We start from the raw sequence: 20438 nt of genomic DNA on the forward strand, positions 1-20438 counted from the left end.
ATACATGAAATGGATTAAACAGAGTAACTACAGCCTAGATGTGTAGAGTGAATGTCAGTTCATTTTCTAGTTCCAATGCACATGTAAATACAATACATTTGGCGTCCCTTGAATCTATTATTTCACTTTGTTTCATGATACAAAGAGAACATTCAAAAGATAAGAGTGGGGTTTACCTCTGCACAATACTATATCTTAAAAAAAAAGTATTAATCCACATATAGCAGACATATTTAGACTATATTCTGTTAAATAGGCACAGATTTACCTACTGTCTTAGTCGCTGGTAATTTCAAATGCAAATCTTCTCAAAGTGGAAAAAAGTTCTAATTCCTCATTCATCAGAGCCAGTTAAGCTTCAGTCATTGATAAACAGCATCTAGTGTGTGTAGTGCTTATAAAATTTGTGTAAATGTAGCAACAAATGCTGCTTTTTTCTCTTTAAAAGAAATACACCCTGATTTCACGTCAAGCATAAAAAAATGAGCATGCATATATTTGCATAGGACCAGTGACATCAGACCAATTGTGTCCCTACCAAAGTTTAAATCAAATCTACGCCATTGGGATGCAGGGTTGTCAACTCTCACCCATTGGGGGTGAGACTCACCCATCTCAGTGTCTTCACACACTCTCACTCCATATTCCCAATTTCTCACACTAAAATATGACAGACATTAAAACTCAACTCAGTCTAGTTTAATAATCTCCCATTGGCTTTTAGGAGTAATTAAACCAACACAAATATTTTAATTCTTAAAGCTTCCAGGTTTGCCTCTCAAACCCAGCTCCACAAAAAGAAAAGGAACCTTTGCATTTTATGTTTCAAAAGATCCGCCACCCAAGAAAAGACCAACCACATACAGAGAGGATGTGCAGAACAACTCATTCATCTTGGATTCATAGAGGAGAAACCACAGGGATGTTTTTCTTTTATTATTACATATCTTATTCATTTATCTTTATTTTGGTCCACTGAATATGTTAAAAAACTTAATTTCCATCACACCTTCCAAACTGAAACATCCAGAGAAGTGCTGTCTCCATGGGGACTTTTTATAAAATCTACAGCCTCCTAGAAGGTCTGAATTGTTTAGCTGTTTTGACTATTGTAAGAAAAACTAATAACATAACAATTGAAGCTGTTTCATCTTTAGCCTATTAGCAAATATTCATACACAGTGAAGTTTCCACTGGTTTCTATATCAGTGGCAGTAATCCAGTAATAGCTTATTAGCCTCCAATTGTTTAATTTACTTGAACTGCAGAGAATAATTAATGAACAAAGTTGTTCTGCTTTACTTCCCTTCTTTACTTCCCTTCTCTTAAAATCACCAGAATGTAGAAAAAAATGTATATTGTGAGAAAAATGTTCCAGATAACTACAGACCACTTATTGTTATCAGTAATGTTTACTGTTTTATAAAATTTCCACATTTTGCCACTTTAAGTTAAATCCTCTGAAAACCTCCAACCTATAGCTGCACCTGTCCTCATTTAACCCTAAAAAAGGTTTCCTGTCCAAACAATTTCAAAATCTCACCCTGTAGATGTAATCATTTAAATCAGGGGGTCTTCAACATTTTCCAGGAGGCCAATGACCTCCAAACTGATGGCAAAATGGAGCAGGGACCCCCTAATTATATATATTGTATGAAATTGTGTTATATCAAACTGGTCCTATAGTCACTCTATTATATATGAATTATTGTAACCAAAGTAATTTCTCCCTGGGATTATTAAAGTATTTCCGATTCTGATTCCTTGTTGATGGGACAGGTGTTGTGAATGAAACGGTGCCCAGCTTGAAAGAGCTCCTGTGTGTCGCTGAATGTGTGCATTGATGCCTGAAAGACATCTTCTGCCTCCATTTATCTGTTTACCCCCTGTTGAAGACCTCCAGTTTAAATAATCCCTTACTAATCATATATACACTTGAATAGTTAAATCCAATTGGACTATGAATAAAAAAAGAATAAGCATTGTATTATGAGTATGTAACCGTGATTACATTTTGATGATACCCAAATAAACAAAGCCCTCTGTTATTTTAATGCTCAAAATCAAGCTAAATACAATTTCTAAACTGTTGTAACAGAAATGTACAATTATTCAATGAAAACCGGACCCATCACATTAAAGCAAACATTTCTTACACAATTTTATTATTTCATAGTCCAGTGTTAATGTAAACATGTTACAAAATATTTCCAGCAGCTATAGAGAGGCATCATAACCATAAATCGTCAACCATAAATGTGACGGTAAAATATGTCACAGGCAATTTAATTTTCCTTTGGGCCTGAGCCTGATTCTGCTGGAGGTTACTTCCTGTTAAAAGGGAGTTTTTCCTCTCCACTGTCGCTACAAGCTTAGTGTGAGGGATTGCATTCGAGTCAATGCAATCAACTGGTTTTCCTTAGATAGAAAACTTTGAATCAATTTGACTGTATGATCCGGTAAACTGTAAAGTGCTTTTAAATGACGTGCTGTGAACTGTCGCTATATAAATGAACAGAATCGAAAATTTGGGATTGATAACGTATTTTTGAATTGAGTTGTATTAAAGTTAAAACATTTCCTTGTAGACCACTGTGCTGATTTTGGATTTAATAAAACTGTTACACAGCTTCCTAAATAACCCTTGACTAATAAAGCATCATGCTGGATCTCAAGTAATTTGTGCCTCTTAACTCTTCCTCCCAACTCTTGAACCTCGACTTCCAAATAACATTTATAATTAAGATTTCATCTGAAAAGAGGACTTAGGACCACCAAGACAACGTTCTGTAATTTTTATTCTTTGCTGAAGTAAAGCACCTTTAACATTATCCTTGATTGATATATGGCTTAACATAATGCAAAAGGTTCATCACAAACAATGTCTGTGTGTTACAGCTTTTGAAGCAGTGACCTTGGCTGAAATCCATTGCTTGAGAACCTCCTCAACCTCGCTCCATGACCCCCCTAAGCTCATTCCTGTTGCTTGTGTACATTTCTGACCTCACTGTTTGCTTCCACTCACATTTTAATGTGCTTGGAAGCAGCACTCTACCAGCTTCTTTAGCAACGACCTTTCATAGCTCGTCCTCACTATGAAGAGTTGCAGTGACTTTCTCCTCAAGGGCTGCCAAATCAGCAGTCTTCCACATTTTTGTGCTGACCATAAGACTTCTGCCCTGTTTTGTATATTAATTTTTTAGTATTACAACCTACAATCAATCTGAAAAGATATTTTTCAAACAAATATTGTGTCCCATAACACTGGTGATCCATTTTGTTTTTCCCCCTTAGAAATATTAACATAGTTTAGTTGTTTTCATGACTGCTGCTGTGTTCGTTTTAGTCTCTCCAATCCTATTAAAGACCAACTTCTCTCAAATGTTTGACTGCCTCTTATATAGACTTGAACTCTCGATAAGCTTTATGAGTGATAAATTATCTTTAGAAATAAACATATTTTTACAGGACCTATATTATAAGAAACATGTGTGTTTTAAAATCCAGTTTAGAAAAAAAACTATTTAACTAGTCGATATGCCACTATCACAAAAAGAGTTATTTCAAACTTTTGGAACTCAAATTCTTTTAAAAATCTACAATCATTTCAATTGCCCTTTTCTTCCATTACTTTGTTTTATTTTGTGACCTTCATTGGGGCCCCAAGTCACACTATGGGAACCAGCAATTTAAACAACACAAAAAAAAAACATTTTGGGGTTTTATTTCAGATGCATTTACAATTCAGTATGTCATGTTTCAAAAAATATTTACTTATTTTCAAGCAAAAAACTAAATTTGAAACAAACCTTTCAGAAAACTACTTTATTAAATTCCCTTCAGAAAGCCTAGGAAGACAAAGGTCAAAATGAAAATGTTAAAAAAAGACAAACATTTTTAAAAAGCCAAAAGTATGAAAAGCGTAAACCTAAGTTGCTCACAGTCTGTTCTTTTAATAAGGTTGATCAATTCAATTCCAGCAAACAGCTATACAGCACATTAAAGGTCCTATATCATGCTTAAAAAAAAAAAAGCCTTTTAATGTCATCTATAGACAGATCTATGATAAAATAATGCCTTAAAAACTACATGGGTGTCAAAATGCAATGAAGTTGTGTTCTTCCAACTGTGAAGATTTTGATGAAGGAAAAACATAACATATTTTAAATACCAAGTATGTTTATTTTGCAAGATATAGGCTCTTTAAAAAAAAACTTCTTCCCAGTGTTGATGCCAAATGGCTGTTTCTCACAAAAAGATATTCATCTATTTTCACTAAAAACATGACATGGACAGGTCTTCAAGGTGGTTCAGCTTCCAAAACTAAGACCACGGCAGAAACCAATCCAGCTTCACGATGCCTTTTATTCACACCCTTTGCTCACATTACAACTACAAGCTGAATGTTTATTTTCAGTGACAAAACGTCACAAAGCAGAGAATTATTGTAAAACTAAAATGCATTACTTTCAAAAGAGTGAAGAATAAAAATCTAAGTGTAACGGGAATTTATTTAGTTTCATTTTAGGGGTCGTTCTGAATGAATTTGCATGCTCTCCTAGTGCATATCTTTCTCTCCCCAGCTTTCCTTCCAACTCCAAAAACAAAACGATTTACTAAATCGATTCCTCTAATTTAGACTTTGTGCATGCATGGTTGTTTGTCATGTCTCTGTCTCACTCTGTGTTGGATTAGCAACGTCTCCAGAAGGTACCCCTCCTCTCACTCAGTCACCATTTAGGATGCAACATTTGTCTTCCATTTCACGTTTATAATCTACTTCATCGTCATGTATTGACCAATAAAACATATTAAAATGTGTGGTTGTAATGTCACAAAATGCAAATGGTTTATCAAGTATCAATACACAGCAAGGCATGGTACAGTTAGTAAAAGTGAAATGTTTGTAACACCGCAAGGAATCCTTTCTTTTTTAAAACATCAACACTAACTCAAACACTTTATTTATAACAAATTCAACAATAAGGAGTGACATACAGTAATATATGATTCTCCTTAAATGCTGGGATGGAGCTTTTGGTGACCTAAAGTAAAAAAAAAAAAAAATAGGCAGGTTTTGGATCTAAACGTTCTGAGGTGAGGAGGATACCTGCCACTGACGGAGGATAGCAAACACTCCTTTAGTCTTGTCACGAGGGCCCTAGCAGGAAAAGAAAAACAAATACTGTTAACAGTTCTATTTTTCCTCCCCACAAACCATAAGATCAGAGCTTTCCACTTACCTGTGCTGGTGTGCCACCTTGTGCATTGGCATTCTTCTTTGTGGGCATGAGGAGATCAAGAGCAGCTTTCCAGGCCTGCTGATTAACTGTTGAAGTTGTTACTACAGGTGATGCCACCTCTGGGTCCATGTTCTCCTTCCCCTCAGAGATCCAGGGACACCAGTCTCTGTGTTGAGTAAGGGGGTCAAAGGCTCTCTTGGGCAGAGGACCACCCTAATGTTTTAGAAAAATAAAAGGTCTTTAATCAGATATGTGATAATTTTCCAAAATGTTCTGTTTTTTTTTTCCTCAAGAAAAGGATTTCCAAAAGTGTAAATAAAATCACAATTAATAAACACATTTTTAGTTTAAATATGGAACTGGAAACTCCCCATAACCAATTATATTATTCATTACTGACTAGGAACACTGTAAAAAAAAATAAACAAAGAGGAAAACACTGTATAGAAAGTGCAGCAGTTGGACATGATGCTTAGAAATGACGTTTAGTCTTACTGGACCACCAGCGGATGAGAGGCACAGGCGTTTTGGAGGGTGTAGAGGGGCAGCGCCATCAGTCCCTGAGCCAAACCCCTGTCCTCGATTTCGGGTCGCAGGTCTCTTGCCTCTGCTTAAAGGACTTGGCAGCTCTTCACTTGGACTAGGTGAATCTCTGCTGCGGGCACGCAGAGCCACTGGAGAGGGAGTTCCTTCATCCTGCACCAAACACAAAAACAAGTTTAAAATGAGCTTAAAGAACTGATAAGAAATTAAAGCGCTTAAAGAGTGTTTGAAGTTTTCAACTAGACAACAACAGACTAAAGAGGAAGCAACAATCCTTGATGTCGTTAGACCCAAATTTAAGTCCAATTGTTAAACCAACTTATGAAACAAAAGTACATATCAGGCAGCTCTAATCAAAATGCCTTTGCATGAGTCTTGACCAATATCATCGAAATGGATCAAATCATTGTGGTTCTTGTTTTAAAAATGATATCTCTGACTGGTATTTGGCTATCAAGTAGATGTATCCGCTCACTACACGTCTCCTTACTCAGTGTTCAAAGGACCAGAACTAAACACATTTGGTTTTCATGTCCTACAGCTCGAGAAGTCTGAGAAAATCTAAATAAAGAAATTGTTTGTTTCTTATTATAAATTCTAATGTTTTTCTAGACAGATTTGTATTTTACCTCCTAAGTACAAATAATTATATTGCTGGCTTTTAGTTTCCTGACAAAGAAGATGTAACCTTTCGAGCTCATTGAAAGTAGCGTCACCTAATGCCTTAGGACTAAAGTTTGGCTTAAGCAAGTCGGGATTAAAATAAAATATCAGCAGACACCATGAGAAAGTACATCCTAAGCTTGTAGGGGTGTGTCCTCCTGAGCTTCCATGTTTATTTTTGTTCGAATTGTGAGCTCGGCAGATGTTGCTTTTGTCACAGCTATATTTCTCGCCATAAAACTGCAACATGATTGGCTGACATGTTATGGGTCGGTCATAAACAGTTAAAGCAGGAGCAGTACAACATGGATTCTTGAACACAAATACTGCAAAAATTCAGCTTTTAGGCAACATTCAGTCAAAGAAAAACTGCATCCGTGCAGGAATACAGTACAAAACCAAAGTTGAATGTTTATTACTTCCATCATGTTTAAGATGATACTCTGTTGATTCAAATGATTGCATGACATCCTCAGAAGCCACTGAGTGCTGCAGAAGCCTGTTCATCATTATTTTAAATAAGTCAACTGCTGATATAGACAATATTCTAAAATACTCTAAAAGGCACAATGCTAAATAAAGCAAGGAAGACCTGTACTGGACGTTACAAAACACTACGTACCTACAATGTGATGGGAAAAATATATGGAAATAGATGAAGTCTAAGACTGTTTCTAAAATTTCTAGGGCTGCAACTAACGATTATTTTAAAAATCGATGAATCGGACGATTATTTTTTCGATTAATCGATGAATCGGACAAAAAATATTTTTTATATTAACCTCTTTATTCCAAAATAAACATTTTAGACAGAACAAACAAGCACACAAGTACAGGTTGCTCTTTAACTGTACTGGTGCAATATGAAAAATAAATGTTTGTGTTAAAACTACGCAAACTTACATGAGAAATGTAGCTGTACATCCACAAAATATAGGGTACTTTGTTTCATAAAGCGCAAAAAAAGACATTTTTGTTTTTAAAAGCCCCTAAGGGGTTCACACAATAGGCCCCCCCATTTCAACAAATTAGTTTTTTTAGACTAGAAGAGTTCTGCCTTTTAAGACAGGAAAGTATAGCAGTTAAAGTTGCTACTTGAGAAAATACTGAACCATAGAGATAAAAATAGCCCTGTGATTCAAATTATAAATTGTATTTGGAATAAAAATGAGAGAACTAGGGGTGCTAAAACACACATCCTCCAAAGACAGATATTTACATGGGAATGTGGCAGATAATTAATTGACATATTACTGATCTTGCTGGATTTTATTCTGCTTTACTTCCATAAATTGCAGGATCTTCTTTACTTTATCTTTGCCAGAAGATTTAAACTTTAAAAGCCTTGCCCTCATAATTTGCAAGTTAATTTATTTATGAAGTAAATATAAACGCTGCTTAAGCTAATTCAAATGAAATTAAAGGTAAAATAAGTAGCCAACCTTATCCCTGTCTGTAACCTACTAACACGGTAAGGAAAGCATCAGATGAGCTACCTGAGAAACTAACGTAACGTTTCCCCACTTTAAAACCAAACAAACATGGTGGTTCCGTGCCATGTTAATTTCTTTTGAAAAAAGTTGCATGTTATCACTTTTTTCGCTTTACAAAGCGCAGGCTATTTTAATTATTGTGATCAATTTGCGCCATCAATCCCGGTGCATGCGCGCTTCATTTGCAGTCTGGACGCTGAGGCTGACTGCAGCGCTGAGAGGGAGTCCTGCGGGAAAACGCGGTTGGGGTGGGGGAGGCGCCCCACGGCAGAGTAGGAACGATACATGCTTTCACGTAAGAGTCTCCAAAAGCCGCCAGTGACACCAAAAAAAGTCGCCAGATTTGTCGCTAGAACGCTTTTTTGAAAAATAGTCGCTGGAGGGGTCTGAAAAGTCGCTGAGTTGGCAACACTGCACCTGCGGCGCTGACTCGCTCTGCCTTTTTTTTTTTTTTTTCTTCCTCTTTCAGTCAAGAGGCAGTGATGACGGCGCGGCGGATGACGCAATAATCGCGCGACACAACTAATCGATGATGAAATTCGTTGCCAACGCTTTTAAAAGTCGATTTTTATCGATTTTATCGATTCGTTGTTGCAGCCCTAAAAATTTCCACTTTCATTGAGCTTGCCTGGTCAGTGCGAGTGGAGTCCTGGCTCCTAAGCTTCATGCGACATGGAGTTGTTGGAGTTGGAGCGGGCGAGGCTGTCCCAAAAACATCCCCATCAGTAGCTGCTGGCGCAGGCCCCGCTGTGGAACCAGAGGGTCCTGCTGAGTTTGGTGGGGTCTCTGTGTCACCTGCCACACCTTCTATCTGATGGAAGTTCCATAAGCCGACCTTCCGCATACAGTAGGAGCAGGAGAGGGTTGGTAGGCTCATGGAATGCAGAGATGGGCTAAACGGAGCAAAGAGTGTATTAGTAACCGTTTCCGTGGGATACACAAACACATCAGGGTAGAAGAAAATTCCTCCTACTTTGCTCCCCATCCACAGAGAGAGACAATGCACGCAGACACCTGCACAGCTAAAGGTTCAGAGCATGGAGTCCCTCCCTTTCTTTTCTGTTCCTCCTCAATCAACTGCAGCACAATGCTGATAACATCCTCAGTGAGAGACTAACGGAAAAAATAAATAAAATAAAATTCACCAGATAACAATTATGTCGGAATAATCGAAAATAGATAATGATATTTAGCTTCAATTCACATAAGTTTACCATAGACTTCAGTAGCTCTGGACTTATGGCTGGCAGCTGCTGTGCCAGGATGCATGTGCTCTGAAAGCGCTCCAGAAGGGCAGTAAGAAGTGCTGATGGTTCAGAAGACGAAACCAACCAGAACCGCTCTAGGAAATCAAATATATATTGTGATTAAAAGAAGACTGCACCTTTGTTATATCAGCTGTAGCTCAACGGCTGTTCCTACCTGGACAAGGAAAGTCAGGCCAAGGGCAATACTTTTCATGCTGTGTCTGAAGCTGCGTCGATATTTCTGCAACTCGAGTTTTATCTATTACAAAAATCAAAAAGAGAAAACTTGACTTTGCTTTAATATAAACCTCATCCTGGCCACACTAAAAAAGCTCAAGCTCGGGAAAAAGTTGTTTGCTTGAAGTTCTGCTTACATTTTTCGAAGTCTAAAGATGGTTGTAGGGATGCACAAAGGAAAGCCTGGCAGCTGGAGCACTTTAGCATGTCATTACCAACATTGACCCAACCATATCTGGCACACATCAGAGGTGACAGTATGTGTGGCTTGGCTGCCCATTTCATACAGTACAATGCTAAGGAGAATTACACTCTATGGATTACAGTATTTTAAATAAAAAAAAAACAGAAATCCTGCTATTGTTAGGATGAATTAAACAGTAAAAAACATCTATTAGCTGAGAACTACCTAAAAGAACATGCAATAAGAAAAGGATATTGAATATGACTCCACTCTGGAGAAAAAAGCTTCATGGTTTGTAGTCTCACAGGGTGCTAGGGGGTTGCTTTTTACTTCCAGATTGTTTGTATCTCCTTGTTTGCTGAAAGTACAGAAATACACATTGATTTCAGACATAATCAGCAAAAAAATATGTTTTCCTTCAAAGGAACAGAGCAAATATCCCATTAATATCTCATTTTATAGGAGATGTGTTTACAAATAACTCAGAATGCATTCAAATTAATTACAATGGTAAAATGTTTACCAATATAGACAAGTTAGACATCGTTGGAAAGCTTAGATTCTCCACAATTCAACCACCTAGTTCATTTTATGGACATAGTGAGTACCAAAGCACAATTAACAGAGATATAACATCATGTTCAAATGATGTATCACACATGTAAGTTGGGCTTACAGTTCCTCAGTTATTTACTTTTCTATTTGGGGATGAAAAATAGGGGACTTTTCCAGAAATTAGGTGGATATTAAGAGGGTTCCTGTGATGGTTTTCTTTTTTTAAATGTGATATTTTCTCTAGCTTAAACACCCACGTTTTTTAAAGACATTTTTAATTCAATTTTGGTATATAACAAAAGAAGTATAAAGAAACAAATGAAACTTTAAACAAGGCAGCTAACACATGGGTGAATGGAACTGATGGGAATGATGAAAGTGGGGACAGACAGAAGAATAAAGAAAAGTATGGATAAATGGACAGAAAGATGGATAGTAGGAGGGAAAAGACAGATAAATGGAGGAAGTAAATACAAACAGATAAGGCTGAGAGAGATATTCAATCAAACTATGGATCAAAAAACAGCAGGATGATATAAATGAGTGGAAAGAGGGATGGATGGATAACAGGACGACCAAAAAGCACATTAACAGATGAACTATTAAATAGATGGATATTCAAATATAGAGAAACAATTCTGCAACATTTTAACATAAAATTTAAATTTTGACCAAGACCCTCTTAAAAGGTATTCATTTTTAAATTATTTTCCTTGTTAAATGAAGGATTTTTGAAATTGTTCAGCAGAAATGTTTAACAGCTAGAGGGCATGGCTGTATGCTCATGCTCATCTCAACCAAAGCAAAGCTAAAGAGGAGCAGCGGCTACCGTGAGCTGCTCGGCTAGCGTTTAACCCTTAAAAGAAGAACGCGTGTTTGGTCGCATTGTTCACCTATTGCAGTCGGAGTCCACTGCAGAAACCCCCTCATTGAGAATTTCACGGACTTTTTCTGGAGAAGTCAGGCTGGACTTATTTTGGTTAGAAATACCAATTCTCTCTCCACGGATCCCTCCGTCCGTCGCCATGGTCCGCTCTAAATAGTCTCCTCCGGAAACTAGGAACTAAGAAAATTGGTTCCTACTGTTCAACAACCAAACCCATCAAACATATGGTAGTAGGTGAAATACATTTAAGCCACACTCTTATTTACCTTTTACAGTTTTCATAAAACTTTCATAAATACCTGTATTGTCAGGTTTTCTCAAGCAAAACATTTCATAGGGAAAAGGCATATTTACAGCTTTAGATAATAAATTCACACTGACCACACCAAATCAAAACACTGCATGTTTGCACCGTATATATATTTGATGCCCTGAACTTCCATATCAATGCGTTTTTGTTTTTTTTTGCACAATGTCTTTTTTTTCTCCCACACTGTTTACATTTGATCACTGCATCACTTTAAGGAATGGAAATATCATGAAAGCTGTACAAAACCAAATTTTGATTTGTATACACTGTGTATACAAAATGACAATATAATAGTTGTTTAAGCCTAAATCCCTAGATTAAGTAATTAAAAACACAATTTCCTTGTAAAAGAGCAGAAAAAATAAATAAATAGATAAACTAAAAATAAATAAAGCATTCTTTATTAGAGAAAACTATGCATAATCAGTTCAATTGTGGAAATTTTTTAGCACTTAGATCAGTCAATAGACCTTCATCTATGTTGACATGTCTAGATGTTGACATGTAGAAAATTGCTTAAAAGCTCAACAACATTATAAAGGAGGTAAGCTCTGTTCTAGGAACTCATCGAAATCCTCTTGAGATGATTTCACATTGAATAATTTTTCATAAAGCAAAGAAAATTATGAATAACAGTGATCATCCTCTTCAAAAAAAAAATTGTTAAGCAACAAGTGAGTGTCTTCAGTTTTATACAAACTGTTTGATTTACTTCAACATTTAATATACATTTGGGATTAATAAAATATTTCTGGGTAGAATTTTTAATTGAATAACTGAGGTGAACAAAAGATGAACAAAAGAAAATCTACTAATATATGTTATACATTATTCTACAATGAAATAACATAGTTATTATATAATATAGTATAAAATAATTTGTTTTACAAGATGTATCATAAATAAAAAGTTAAATCCTTTTAACACGACTTACTAAAAAAGCCACTTTAAAACATATACCGGTAGCAGTTCTTAACAAATCTTATTCAGATTTTTTTTAAGACAAAACTTAGCAGAGGTGACAAATATCCCTAAAAACTATAGAGTAGCGAATTATTCATTTTGCAGATGTACCTTACAATACGGAAGAGGATAAGGGCCACCCAAAAAAAAAGTGAACTGAATTTTAAATATTATTTCAGTTTAATATGGGAATCTAAGTCAGAATTCTGAATTTAATCTCAGAATTTTGGATCTTAATGTAGGTGGGCACCATGAAGGAATGATGTGGGAGCACTCAGCTTCTGTGACAAAGATGTGAGTTGTTTGGGAGGGCCAGTAACACGTTGGAGGAAAATGATGGAATTAGGCGACTTTTTACGTGCCCGAGGGGTCCCTGGTTATAATATTTCATTAATGGAAGAGCAGAAGGTGATTAAAACAAGAGAACTAGTCTCTAAAACAGACATGGCTATGGCTTGATTAAAGCCAGAATTCTGAGAAAAGAAGTCAGAATTCTGAGAAAAGAAGTCAGACTTCTGAGATTAGAATTCGTATTTTTTCCCATATTAAACTGAAATAAAATTTAAAAATCAGTTAACCTTATTTTATTTTTTATTCAGTGGCCCTAATCCTCTTCCGAACTACTAGGTTGCCTCTGCAAAATGGAAAATGTGCAGGTTAGACCTACTCAATTAGATCATTTTCGCCTTCATTCATCAGCCCAAACGGCAGGTGGCGCTAAATACGACTTCAGGTTGATTCTCTACAGCCAGTCGCCGTGAATCAGCAGAAGTAGAAGGGTGTCATCACCGGTGAGGCGAAAAGAAAAATTGTCAGATGGCTACGAAATAGCCTGAAATGCGAAATGAGGCTTGTTCGATTTAGTAGTCGTTGCATTTTTTCCACGTGACACCTAAAGGGTCTGGGGCGCAGAGGGAGAAGACGGAGACGAAAGATGTCGGACGTCGGAAGCGCTGACAGTTTTAAGCAGCTGAATAAATTTGAGAAACTGACAGGCAGGCCGCCGCACAGAGGAACATTAGCAGGTCGGTCAACAACAACAAAACCGTTCAAATCATCGACACTGTTTTATTCTCACTCACATTACCTCACCAGGATGTCCTGAAATAAGTGATAAGATCATGCTAACTCCTTACATTTAAATAGAGATCATTCAGATGTGTGCTGTAGTAACTGCAGCAGGGCAATGTGTGTTTTTTATGTTGTTATTTTTTCATAATGGCTAACATCACCTTGGTAAATATAAAGTTTAAAGCTTCTGAGTTTCTCTTGCAGTTGCCTTGCAGCAGCATTTGTATGTTTGACAAACATAATGAAAAACTAGTCTAAACTGTACAATCTAAACCTGCTGCGGGACGTTTTTAATTTGTTGGATTGAAATTTTGACTTCAAACTGAATTTTTTAATAGTTGGCTCGACATTTATGACGTGAGAGAGTTTAATCTTCTTTATGCCAACATCTATTGTTATGGACAATTATTTTCCTCCTTACAAGACTTATTTTTTTCCTTTTTTCTTAATGGAAATGTTCCAATCACCCAACATAGGGTAATATATCAGATAAGGATTAACCTTAGTAAATTCAATGCATAGTAGTGAATCAATTATTTGATTTTAAGTAAAAAGGAAAAACTTGACTTAGATTCAACTTTGTTTGTCTTTTGAGGTTAATCCTTCAGGTAAAATTTTGGTTCCAGTAGCTTATATAGAGCATAAAGAGTTAAAGCAAGATGCCATTAAAGATAAAAATAGGACAGACTATAATATAAAAAGAGTTTATATAGTAAAAAAAAAGCATAATAAAAGAAATATCACTTATATATAAAAATATCTGCACTGTAGACAGCTAATGGAAGACTACATAGTAGCTGACTTGGATTATGCACTTGCTCTGCAGAAATGTACTGACCTTATAAAAGAAGTCAAAACTCCACAGTAGTTTGCATGTGTTATTGCACAGGGAGATAGAAGAATATTGCACATGAGAGGCAATAGGTAATGATTTGCATAAGATGCCCACAGAGAGGGGTGCTGACATTTGTCCCTCTTCCTATCACCTCCTCCTATCCAGTTTGGGTATTTTATATTTCAGTGTTTCAACTAGTTCTGCAACTAATGATTATATAGCGAATCGATTAATCTGTCGATTATTTTTTCGATTAATAATCAGATAACCAAAGGTTCCTTTTGCAAAATTAAACCAAGTGAAACAAAAATTGAGTTTTTTAATCTTAAATGCAAAATGTTTATTCTTTTACAATTTTGATATAACTGTTGCTCTAAGTGGGTCGCTCTGTCAGCTAAAGGCATGTTTTACAATCTCTATGCTCCATTTAACAATTAATCGTTTACTTAATTAGTTAATGATTATTTCCCATAATGGATTAATTACGATTAATCAGATTTATTGTATCAGGTCTAGTGTCAACATTCTTCCCTCCCATTATAGAGATAGATTCATATGTTGGCTGTCTAATATTTTTGACTGGTATTTATGCATGTGTGTTTTTCTTTTTTCTTGTATTGGCATCCGCCAATACGTGCATTCAAAAAGTCATGCCTCCGATGCTATTCTTAGACTTAGACAACTTTTATTGTCATTTTGACATTTCCATTACTTAAAATGCAGCAGTGATCAAATGTAAACAATGTGGGAGAAAAAGACATGGTGCAGAAACACATTAATATGGAAGTTCAGAGCATTAAATATATGGTATAATATATGCAGTGTTTTGGTTTGCTGTGGTTTCAGTGTGATGCGAAGTCTGTCACATCATTTAGAGTTTCCTCAACAGTTCAGCTTCTCATTTTTAATGTTTGTCTTAATGTATTAAGAGGGTTCTTGTTGTTTAAATTGAAACTTAAGTAACATCTGTTATGATTATGTCTCTTATTTCCTGCAAAAGGAGGAAAAAAAACATTATCAGCTTAAAAAAATAAATAAAAATCAGCCTAAAAAATTGTCAGCACATACCAGGGATCGGTTGGACTGATGTCAGAATAATCAGTCGAGCTTTAGTTTTTAATGCATTTACAATTACTTTTTATACAGCAGATTTAATCGCATGCTATCACTAAACTGCTCTAAAGCTCCATCATGCTTTTAATAATCTTTATGACTAGCAGATGCAGATATTCATAATGCAGTGAGCTGTTTTCCATACTCGCCACTGAACTTTGCATCCAATTGTCCCGCTTTCAATAGTTTATACATAAAGTCCAATTAGATATTATTAATAAATGCAAAAGTGAGGCTGTAGTATGTCTCTCTTGTGACAAATTGGCTCCTCTACTTCCAGGTCCTCCAACTCCTCCTGCTCGCAGTGGGCATCGCTGTGTGGCTGACAACACTAACCTGTATGTGTTCGGGGGTTACAACCCCGACTATGATGAGTCAGGAGGCTCAGAAAATGAAGACTATCCTCTATTCAGGGAGCTTTGGCGGTACCATTTTGCCACTGGCTGCTGGCAGCAAATTCGAACGGAGGGGTACATGCCGACTGAGTTGGCATCTATGTCAGGTGAAACATCTGTATATGTTTCCCGCTTTTTAGATTTCTATACCTTTAATTTACAGTAAGTGATGATTTTTCGTGTGTTGTGCTGTTTCCCTCCAGCTGTTTTGCACGGTAACAACCTTCTGGTGTTCGGAGGCACAGGGATCCCCTTTGGGGAAAATAATGGCAATGACGTTCACGTCTGTAATGTGAAGTACAAGCGATGGTCGCTGCTCAACTGTCGAGGGAAGAAGCCAAACCGAATATACGGACAGGTAGCTGAAGAATTCAATTCCTTTTTTTTTACTTTGCAAGTTAAGACATTTTTTTAAATCTCTCTCAGTATTTCCTGCTTTGCCTCAACTTTCAGCCTCTGTAGCAGCATTCTCATTCAGATTACTCCTTTTCAGGCAATGGTCATTATAAATGGGTTCCTATATGTATTTGGTGGAACGACGGGCTACATCTACAGCACAGACCTGCACAGACTGGACCTGACCACCAGGGAATGGATCCACCTCAAACCCAACAACCCGCCTGACGACCTGCCTGAAGAAAGGTCCAGTGTTGCAAATAACAAAAGGATTACAGTAGTTAATTTGTTGAGGATATATTTGTATATTATTTTTTCTGCTTCAAAATCTGTTTGAGTTGACTTCCTCTCACTGTGTGTCACAGATACAGACATGAAATAGCACACGATGGACAGAGGATCTATATTCTGGGAGGTGGAACTTCCTGGACATCATATCCTCTGGACAGGGTACTGCTCTGCTATGTCATTAAAGTCAATATCAAAATATCACATTTTGGTTAATGTTTTGTGTTTCCATTTTATAGATGCACGCTTACAATCTGGAGACAAACTCTTGGGAGGAAATCACAACGAAACCTCATGAGAAAATAGGTCTGTATGATGTCCATAATTCATCCTGCTTTTTTCTAATTAGTGCTTTGGAAAGTAAACTATATTTTTCCAAAATGGCTGCTTCAAATGATTAATGCTCCATTCTGTGGGTTAAAAAGTGACAAATCATCAAAAAAAAAAATGCAACAGGGAGTTAATACTTACAAGACACTCAATAGAACATCTTAATAAATGTAGAACCGTCACTCTTTTGACAGGATACCCCGCTCCTCGACGATGCCATAGCTGTGTACAAATACGTAATGGTGAGACTGATCATAACTAAGAAATATCTGCCTGCTTTTTATTAGCTTCCAGACTAATCTATAATTGTGTGAATTTTTTTCCCGCTGCTCTAGATGTGTTTATCTGTGGAGGCTACAATGGGGAGCTGATACTAGCTGATCTGTGGAAGCTAAACCTGCAAACTTTCCAGTGGAGCAAACTACCAGCAGAGATGCCTGAGCCAGCATACTTTCACTGTGCTGCTGTCACTCCAGTTAGTATCCTCTCTGTTTTTAGTTGCTCATGTAACGCATGTATCCTTTACTCTCGTATGTTGGAGCGCTCAAAAAAAAAACTTGATGGGTTTCCTAATATGAGGGCAATTTAAATAAATATCGAATAATAGTTCATAATGACAGAATAATATTTGGATAAAATAAATAGTTTCAGTCTAAAGGTGTCACACATTCTTATGGGTAGGAATGTTCTCTTAATATTTAACTTTTAATCATTTATCTAAACCTTTCTGAGGTAGCCTGAGGGAACTTTGAGCAAAAACCGGGTAGACACCTGTTCATTTATTGACTCAGACCTCAGTCACACATTAGTGCTCCAACATGCTTAGATTAATTGGATAAATGCACTTAGGAAATTACAGAGAAACAATACACTAAAATTCACAACATCCTGGCAAAAACCAAAGGATTCAGAATTCTTTAAATAGTTTCATAATATAAAGCCTACTTAAACGAGGAGGCAATAAATTGATCAAATAGATAGAAAAATATCTATAATTATCAAAAATGTTATCTTTCCTTTCTAGGTAATACAATATCATGTAGAACTGATTAGAAGTGGTTATACGTTTTTTTTACATACATTTGTGTGATTGTTGTGCTGCTGAACCAGCCAAAGTTAGGATTTATGCGATGCATTGTGATCTTCAGTTCATGTTTTTAATTGAGCCTTTGGTAGAACTTAATTGTGGCAATTATTATGCATTTATGACCAAAGAATCTTCCCCTAGAAGCTGTTAGCTGGTGAATGAGGTGAAGCTCCGGTTTATGTCGATCCATAAAGTACAGCTTTTGTCGTTCTTTTCAGGCTGGCTGCATGTACATTCACGGGGGTGTGGTGAACATCCACGAGAACAAGAGAACGGGCTCTCTGTTCAAGATCTGGCTGACTGTGCCCAGCCTGCTGGAGCTGTGCTGGGAGAAGCTTCTCAAGGCCTTCCCCCATCTGACTTCTCTTCCCACCTTTCACCTGTATAACCTGGGCCTGACGGAGGAGCTCGTAGAACGCATGAAATAGGCAGAAAAAAAACTCCCAGCAGGACACTGGATGATGCCTGATGTAGCCCTGCCTTAAAACCAAAAACATTGGGATGCCTTTTTTATGTCCACTTCTTTTCTTTCTTTTTTTTTTTTTTCTAGATATGGCATTGAGCGTAAATATTTTTGGGATATATTTTATGGATTTTACTTGAATCCCTGCGCCATCACTGCATCGTTCTAGCGTTTGGATTCTGGGCATCATCTTTCAAACTGACATATTGCGAAAAAGTAAAAAATACCATGTGAAAAAAGAAAATTTTACTCTAATTTCTCCAAAATTGCTACAGATATTTTATAAATGCAGAGCAAGAATATTAATGGATGTATATTTATTTCAAGGACTTTGCTGGTGTCTTTCCCTTCATCATGAACTGATGTTGCCATTTGCACATTTGTCCCATGGTGTTATTTGTCTTATTTAATTAACTCTTCACCGTTTATTTCAGTCTAAAGATGAAATGCATTGGTTTGGCTATTTAACAAAGTTCCATTGATACCATCTTGTTTTTGTCCTCTCACCAGAGGGGACGTTCTTTGCTGAGAGTTGTCAAATAGAGTAACAGTCGTGCATTTTGGCCTCCAAGTTTGCAAAAGATGGCCAAATAAGGAAACCTTTCCTCCTGCCTTGGAAATGTCTTAGATTTATGGTTAATTGCCTAAAACCTGTGGAGACAATGGGTATTCTTCATCGCCAAGACCATTTACAACTTGATTTGTCCATGTATTTTTATTTTTATAGCATAATCATGAAACAAACTTAAGGTTAATTCCAAAAAGCATCACTTTCTAGATTTAATTGTAAAAACCACTATATGTCACTGTGAATTGGGTGCTCTATGCTTTTAGTTCAATGATTGATACTTTTACTTCCTCTTATGTATAATGGCTTTGCACTGGGATCTGCTTCAGTAGCATATTTGTTTATCCTGCAGTGCCTTCTCCAAAGACTTATTCCACAGATGTAAGATTTCTGCATGAGCCCCTTTTAAATATTCCAGTTCATGCAATGTTTCATTTTAAAAACGTGTCCCTTTCCCTTCTAATAAGCCCACTAACTAAATCCGCTGCAACATGCTGTACTAAAAGAATTGAGACATTTTTTTTTTAAAGGTTTATTCAAATGATGCCAAATATCTTTTGTCATCTTTAATTTTTGTTTGACCCGTGCCAGTGCATGAATTCTGCACTTATTTTAATTTCTACCCTGTGTTCCCAGATTCTTTAATGCATGGTGCATGTACCTGCTTTTTAAATTATCTTTACTTGTAAAGACAAAATTGAAGGTTCACTAATATGTTGTACAGTCAAATTTTATGAACATTGTCAGTTGTGAATAAAGGTATTGTCTAAATAGTTTGGTTCTCGATGTCAATGGCTTGTTTAGCATGATTAACAGTAACCTTACAATCCATATTCTCCCCTGGTTTAAAAGGTATAGTGGAGGATTTTTGAAAAAACCCACCCTCTCCACTTAAAAAAAGATGCACTTGCACAACCTTGTACCCACTCCTGAGAGGGAACGCCTATTAAACATGCGTGAGAGCATCCACAAGCCCATTTCTCCTCGTGCACGATGTTTAAAGTTGCTGTTTGCATTATTCATACAAACTTACTTTCCAAAAGAATATTTGAAACTTAAAAGATAGTTAAAATGGGGACGAGCACATAGGGCAGCCTTATGTAACCATATCACCAGAATGATTGACAATTAGGATGACGACTTATTTTGATGATCCACCCAGAAAAAGAAAATCCTCCACTACAGCTTTAAGATGTATGGAAACATTCTAAAATTCAGCAGTTAATCACTGTAGCATAGCAGACTTGTTTTCATCTTCGTCTCTAGTGGACTTCAGATCTGAGTAACTTTTTCCTGCGATCATTTAACTCATGAATATCTGTACAGTTCTGCCTTACTACATTTAAATTATACTGCCAATCATTAAATAACAAAACATTTAACACAAAAATAGAAGTACCTCAATCCTACCACCTTCAAAATTTGAGATAACCAAAATACTTTACATTGCAGAAAGCCAAATAATTTGACTAAAAGCATGCAAGTAAAAAAATATAGAATTCCCAGACCGATTTATTCAGAAATTTATTATTTTATCAGCTTTTCAAAAATGTGCATTAATATTCAAC

At 36.4% G+C, this 20438-nt stretch overlaps 2 protein-coding genes across 3 annotated transcripts; one reads left to right on the forward strand and one right to left on the reverse strand.

Annotated features, from left to right (window-relative positions):
• Nucleotides 1-3713: 3713 nt before the first annotated feature.
• zc3hc1 (zinc finger, C3HC-type containing 1) lies at nucleotides 3714-11198 on the reverse strand. 2 transcript variants are annotated; one of them, XM_015391608.1, is made up of 10 exons: nucleotides 11059-11198; nucleotides 9866-9968; nucleotides 9564-9709; nucleotides 9365-9448; nucleotides 9157-9284; nucleotides 8916-9055; nucleotides 8571-8835; nucleotides 5739-5939; nucleotides 5244-5456; nucleotides 3714-5161 (listed from the first exon to the last, which is right to left on the reverse strand). In XM_015391608.1, the coding sequence occupies exons 2-10, from the start codon at nucleotides 9898-9900 to the stop codon at nucleotides 5084-5086; spliced, it is 1290 nt and encodes a 429-aa protein (XP_015247094.1). In that variant the 5' UTR covers nucleotides 9901-9968; nucleotides 11059-11198; the 3' UTR covers nucleotides 3714-5083. The 2 variants fall into 2 exon arrangements, with proteins under 2 accessions (XP_015247094.1, XP_015247093.1); XM_015391607.1 differs by having other exon boundaries at nucleotides 3718-5161; nucleotides 9564-9714; nucleotides 11059-11194.
• A 1890-nt stretch (nucleotides 11199-13088) lies between these two features.
• Nucleotides 13089-19646, forward strand: klhdc10 (kelch domain containing 10). Its single transcript, XM_015391609.1, has 9 exons — nucleotides 13089-13349; nucleotides 15624-15845; nucleotides 15942-16096; nucleotides 16232-16380; nucleotides 16500-16584; nucleotides 16662-16728; nucleotides 16947-16994; nucleotides 17088-17227; nucleotides 18058-19646. Exons 1-9 carry the CDS (start codon nucleotides 13259-13261, stop codon nucleotides 18265-18267), a joined length of 1167 nt encoding a protein of 388 aa, XP_015247095.1. The 5' UTR covers nucleotides 13089-13258; the 3' UTR covers nucleotides 18268-19646.
• The last annotated feature ends 792 nt before the right edge of the window (nucleotides 19647-20438 follow it).

The sequence above is a fragment of the Cyprinodon variegatus genome, unplaced genomic scaffold, assembly GCF_000732505.1.
Source record: "Cyprinodon variegatus isolate N-32 unplaced genomic scaffold, C_variegatus-1.0 Scaffold552, whole genome shotgun sequence".
In the NCBI taxonomy this organism is placed as follows: Eukaryota; Metazoa; Chordata; class Actinopteri; order Cyprinodontiformes; family Cyprinodontidae; genus Cyprinodon; species Cyprinodon variegatus.

Excerpts from the sequence above, each read along its gene's own strand:
- klhdc10 (XM_015391609.1), top strand. The coding sequence starts at position 13,259 with ATGTCGGACGTCGGAAGCGCTGACAGTTTTAAGCAGCTGAATAAATTT. Across the intron at positions 16,729-16,946 it reads GAAACCTCATGAGAAAATAG|GATACCCCGCTCCTCGACGA; the intron begins GTCTGTATGATG and ends CTCTTTTGACAG. Across the intron at positions 16,995-17,087 it reads CTGTGTACAAATACGTAATG|ATGTGTTTATCTGTGGAGGC; the intron begins GTGAGACTGATC and ends CCGCTGCTCTAG.
- zc3hc1 (XM_015391607.1), bottom strand. The coding sequence starts at position 11,192 with ATGGCGACGGACGGAGGGATCCGTGGAGAGAGAATTGGTATTTCTAAC. Across the intron at positions 9,969-11,058 it reads GTGGACTCCGACTGCAATAG|CAAACAAGGAGATACAAACA; the intron begins GTGAACAATGCG and ends CTGTACTTTCAG. Across the intron at positions 9,715-9,865 it reads CCAGAGTGGAGTCATATTCA|TGTATGAAATGGGCAGCCAA; the intron begins ATATCCTTTTCT and ends TTAGCATTGTAC.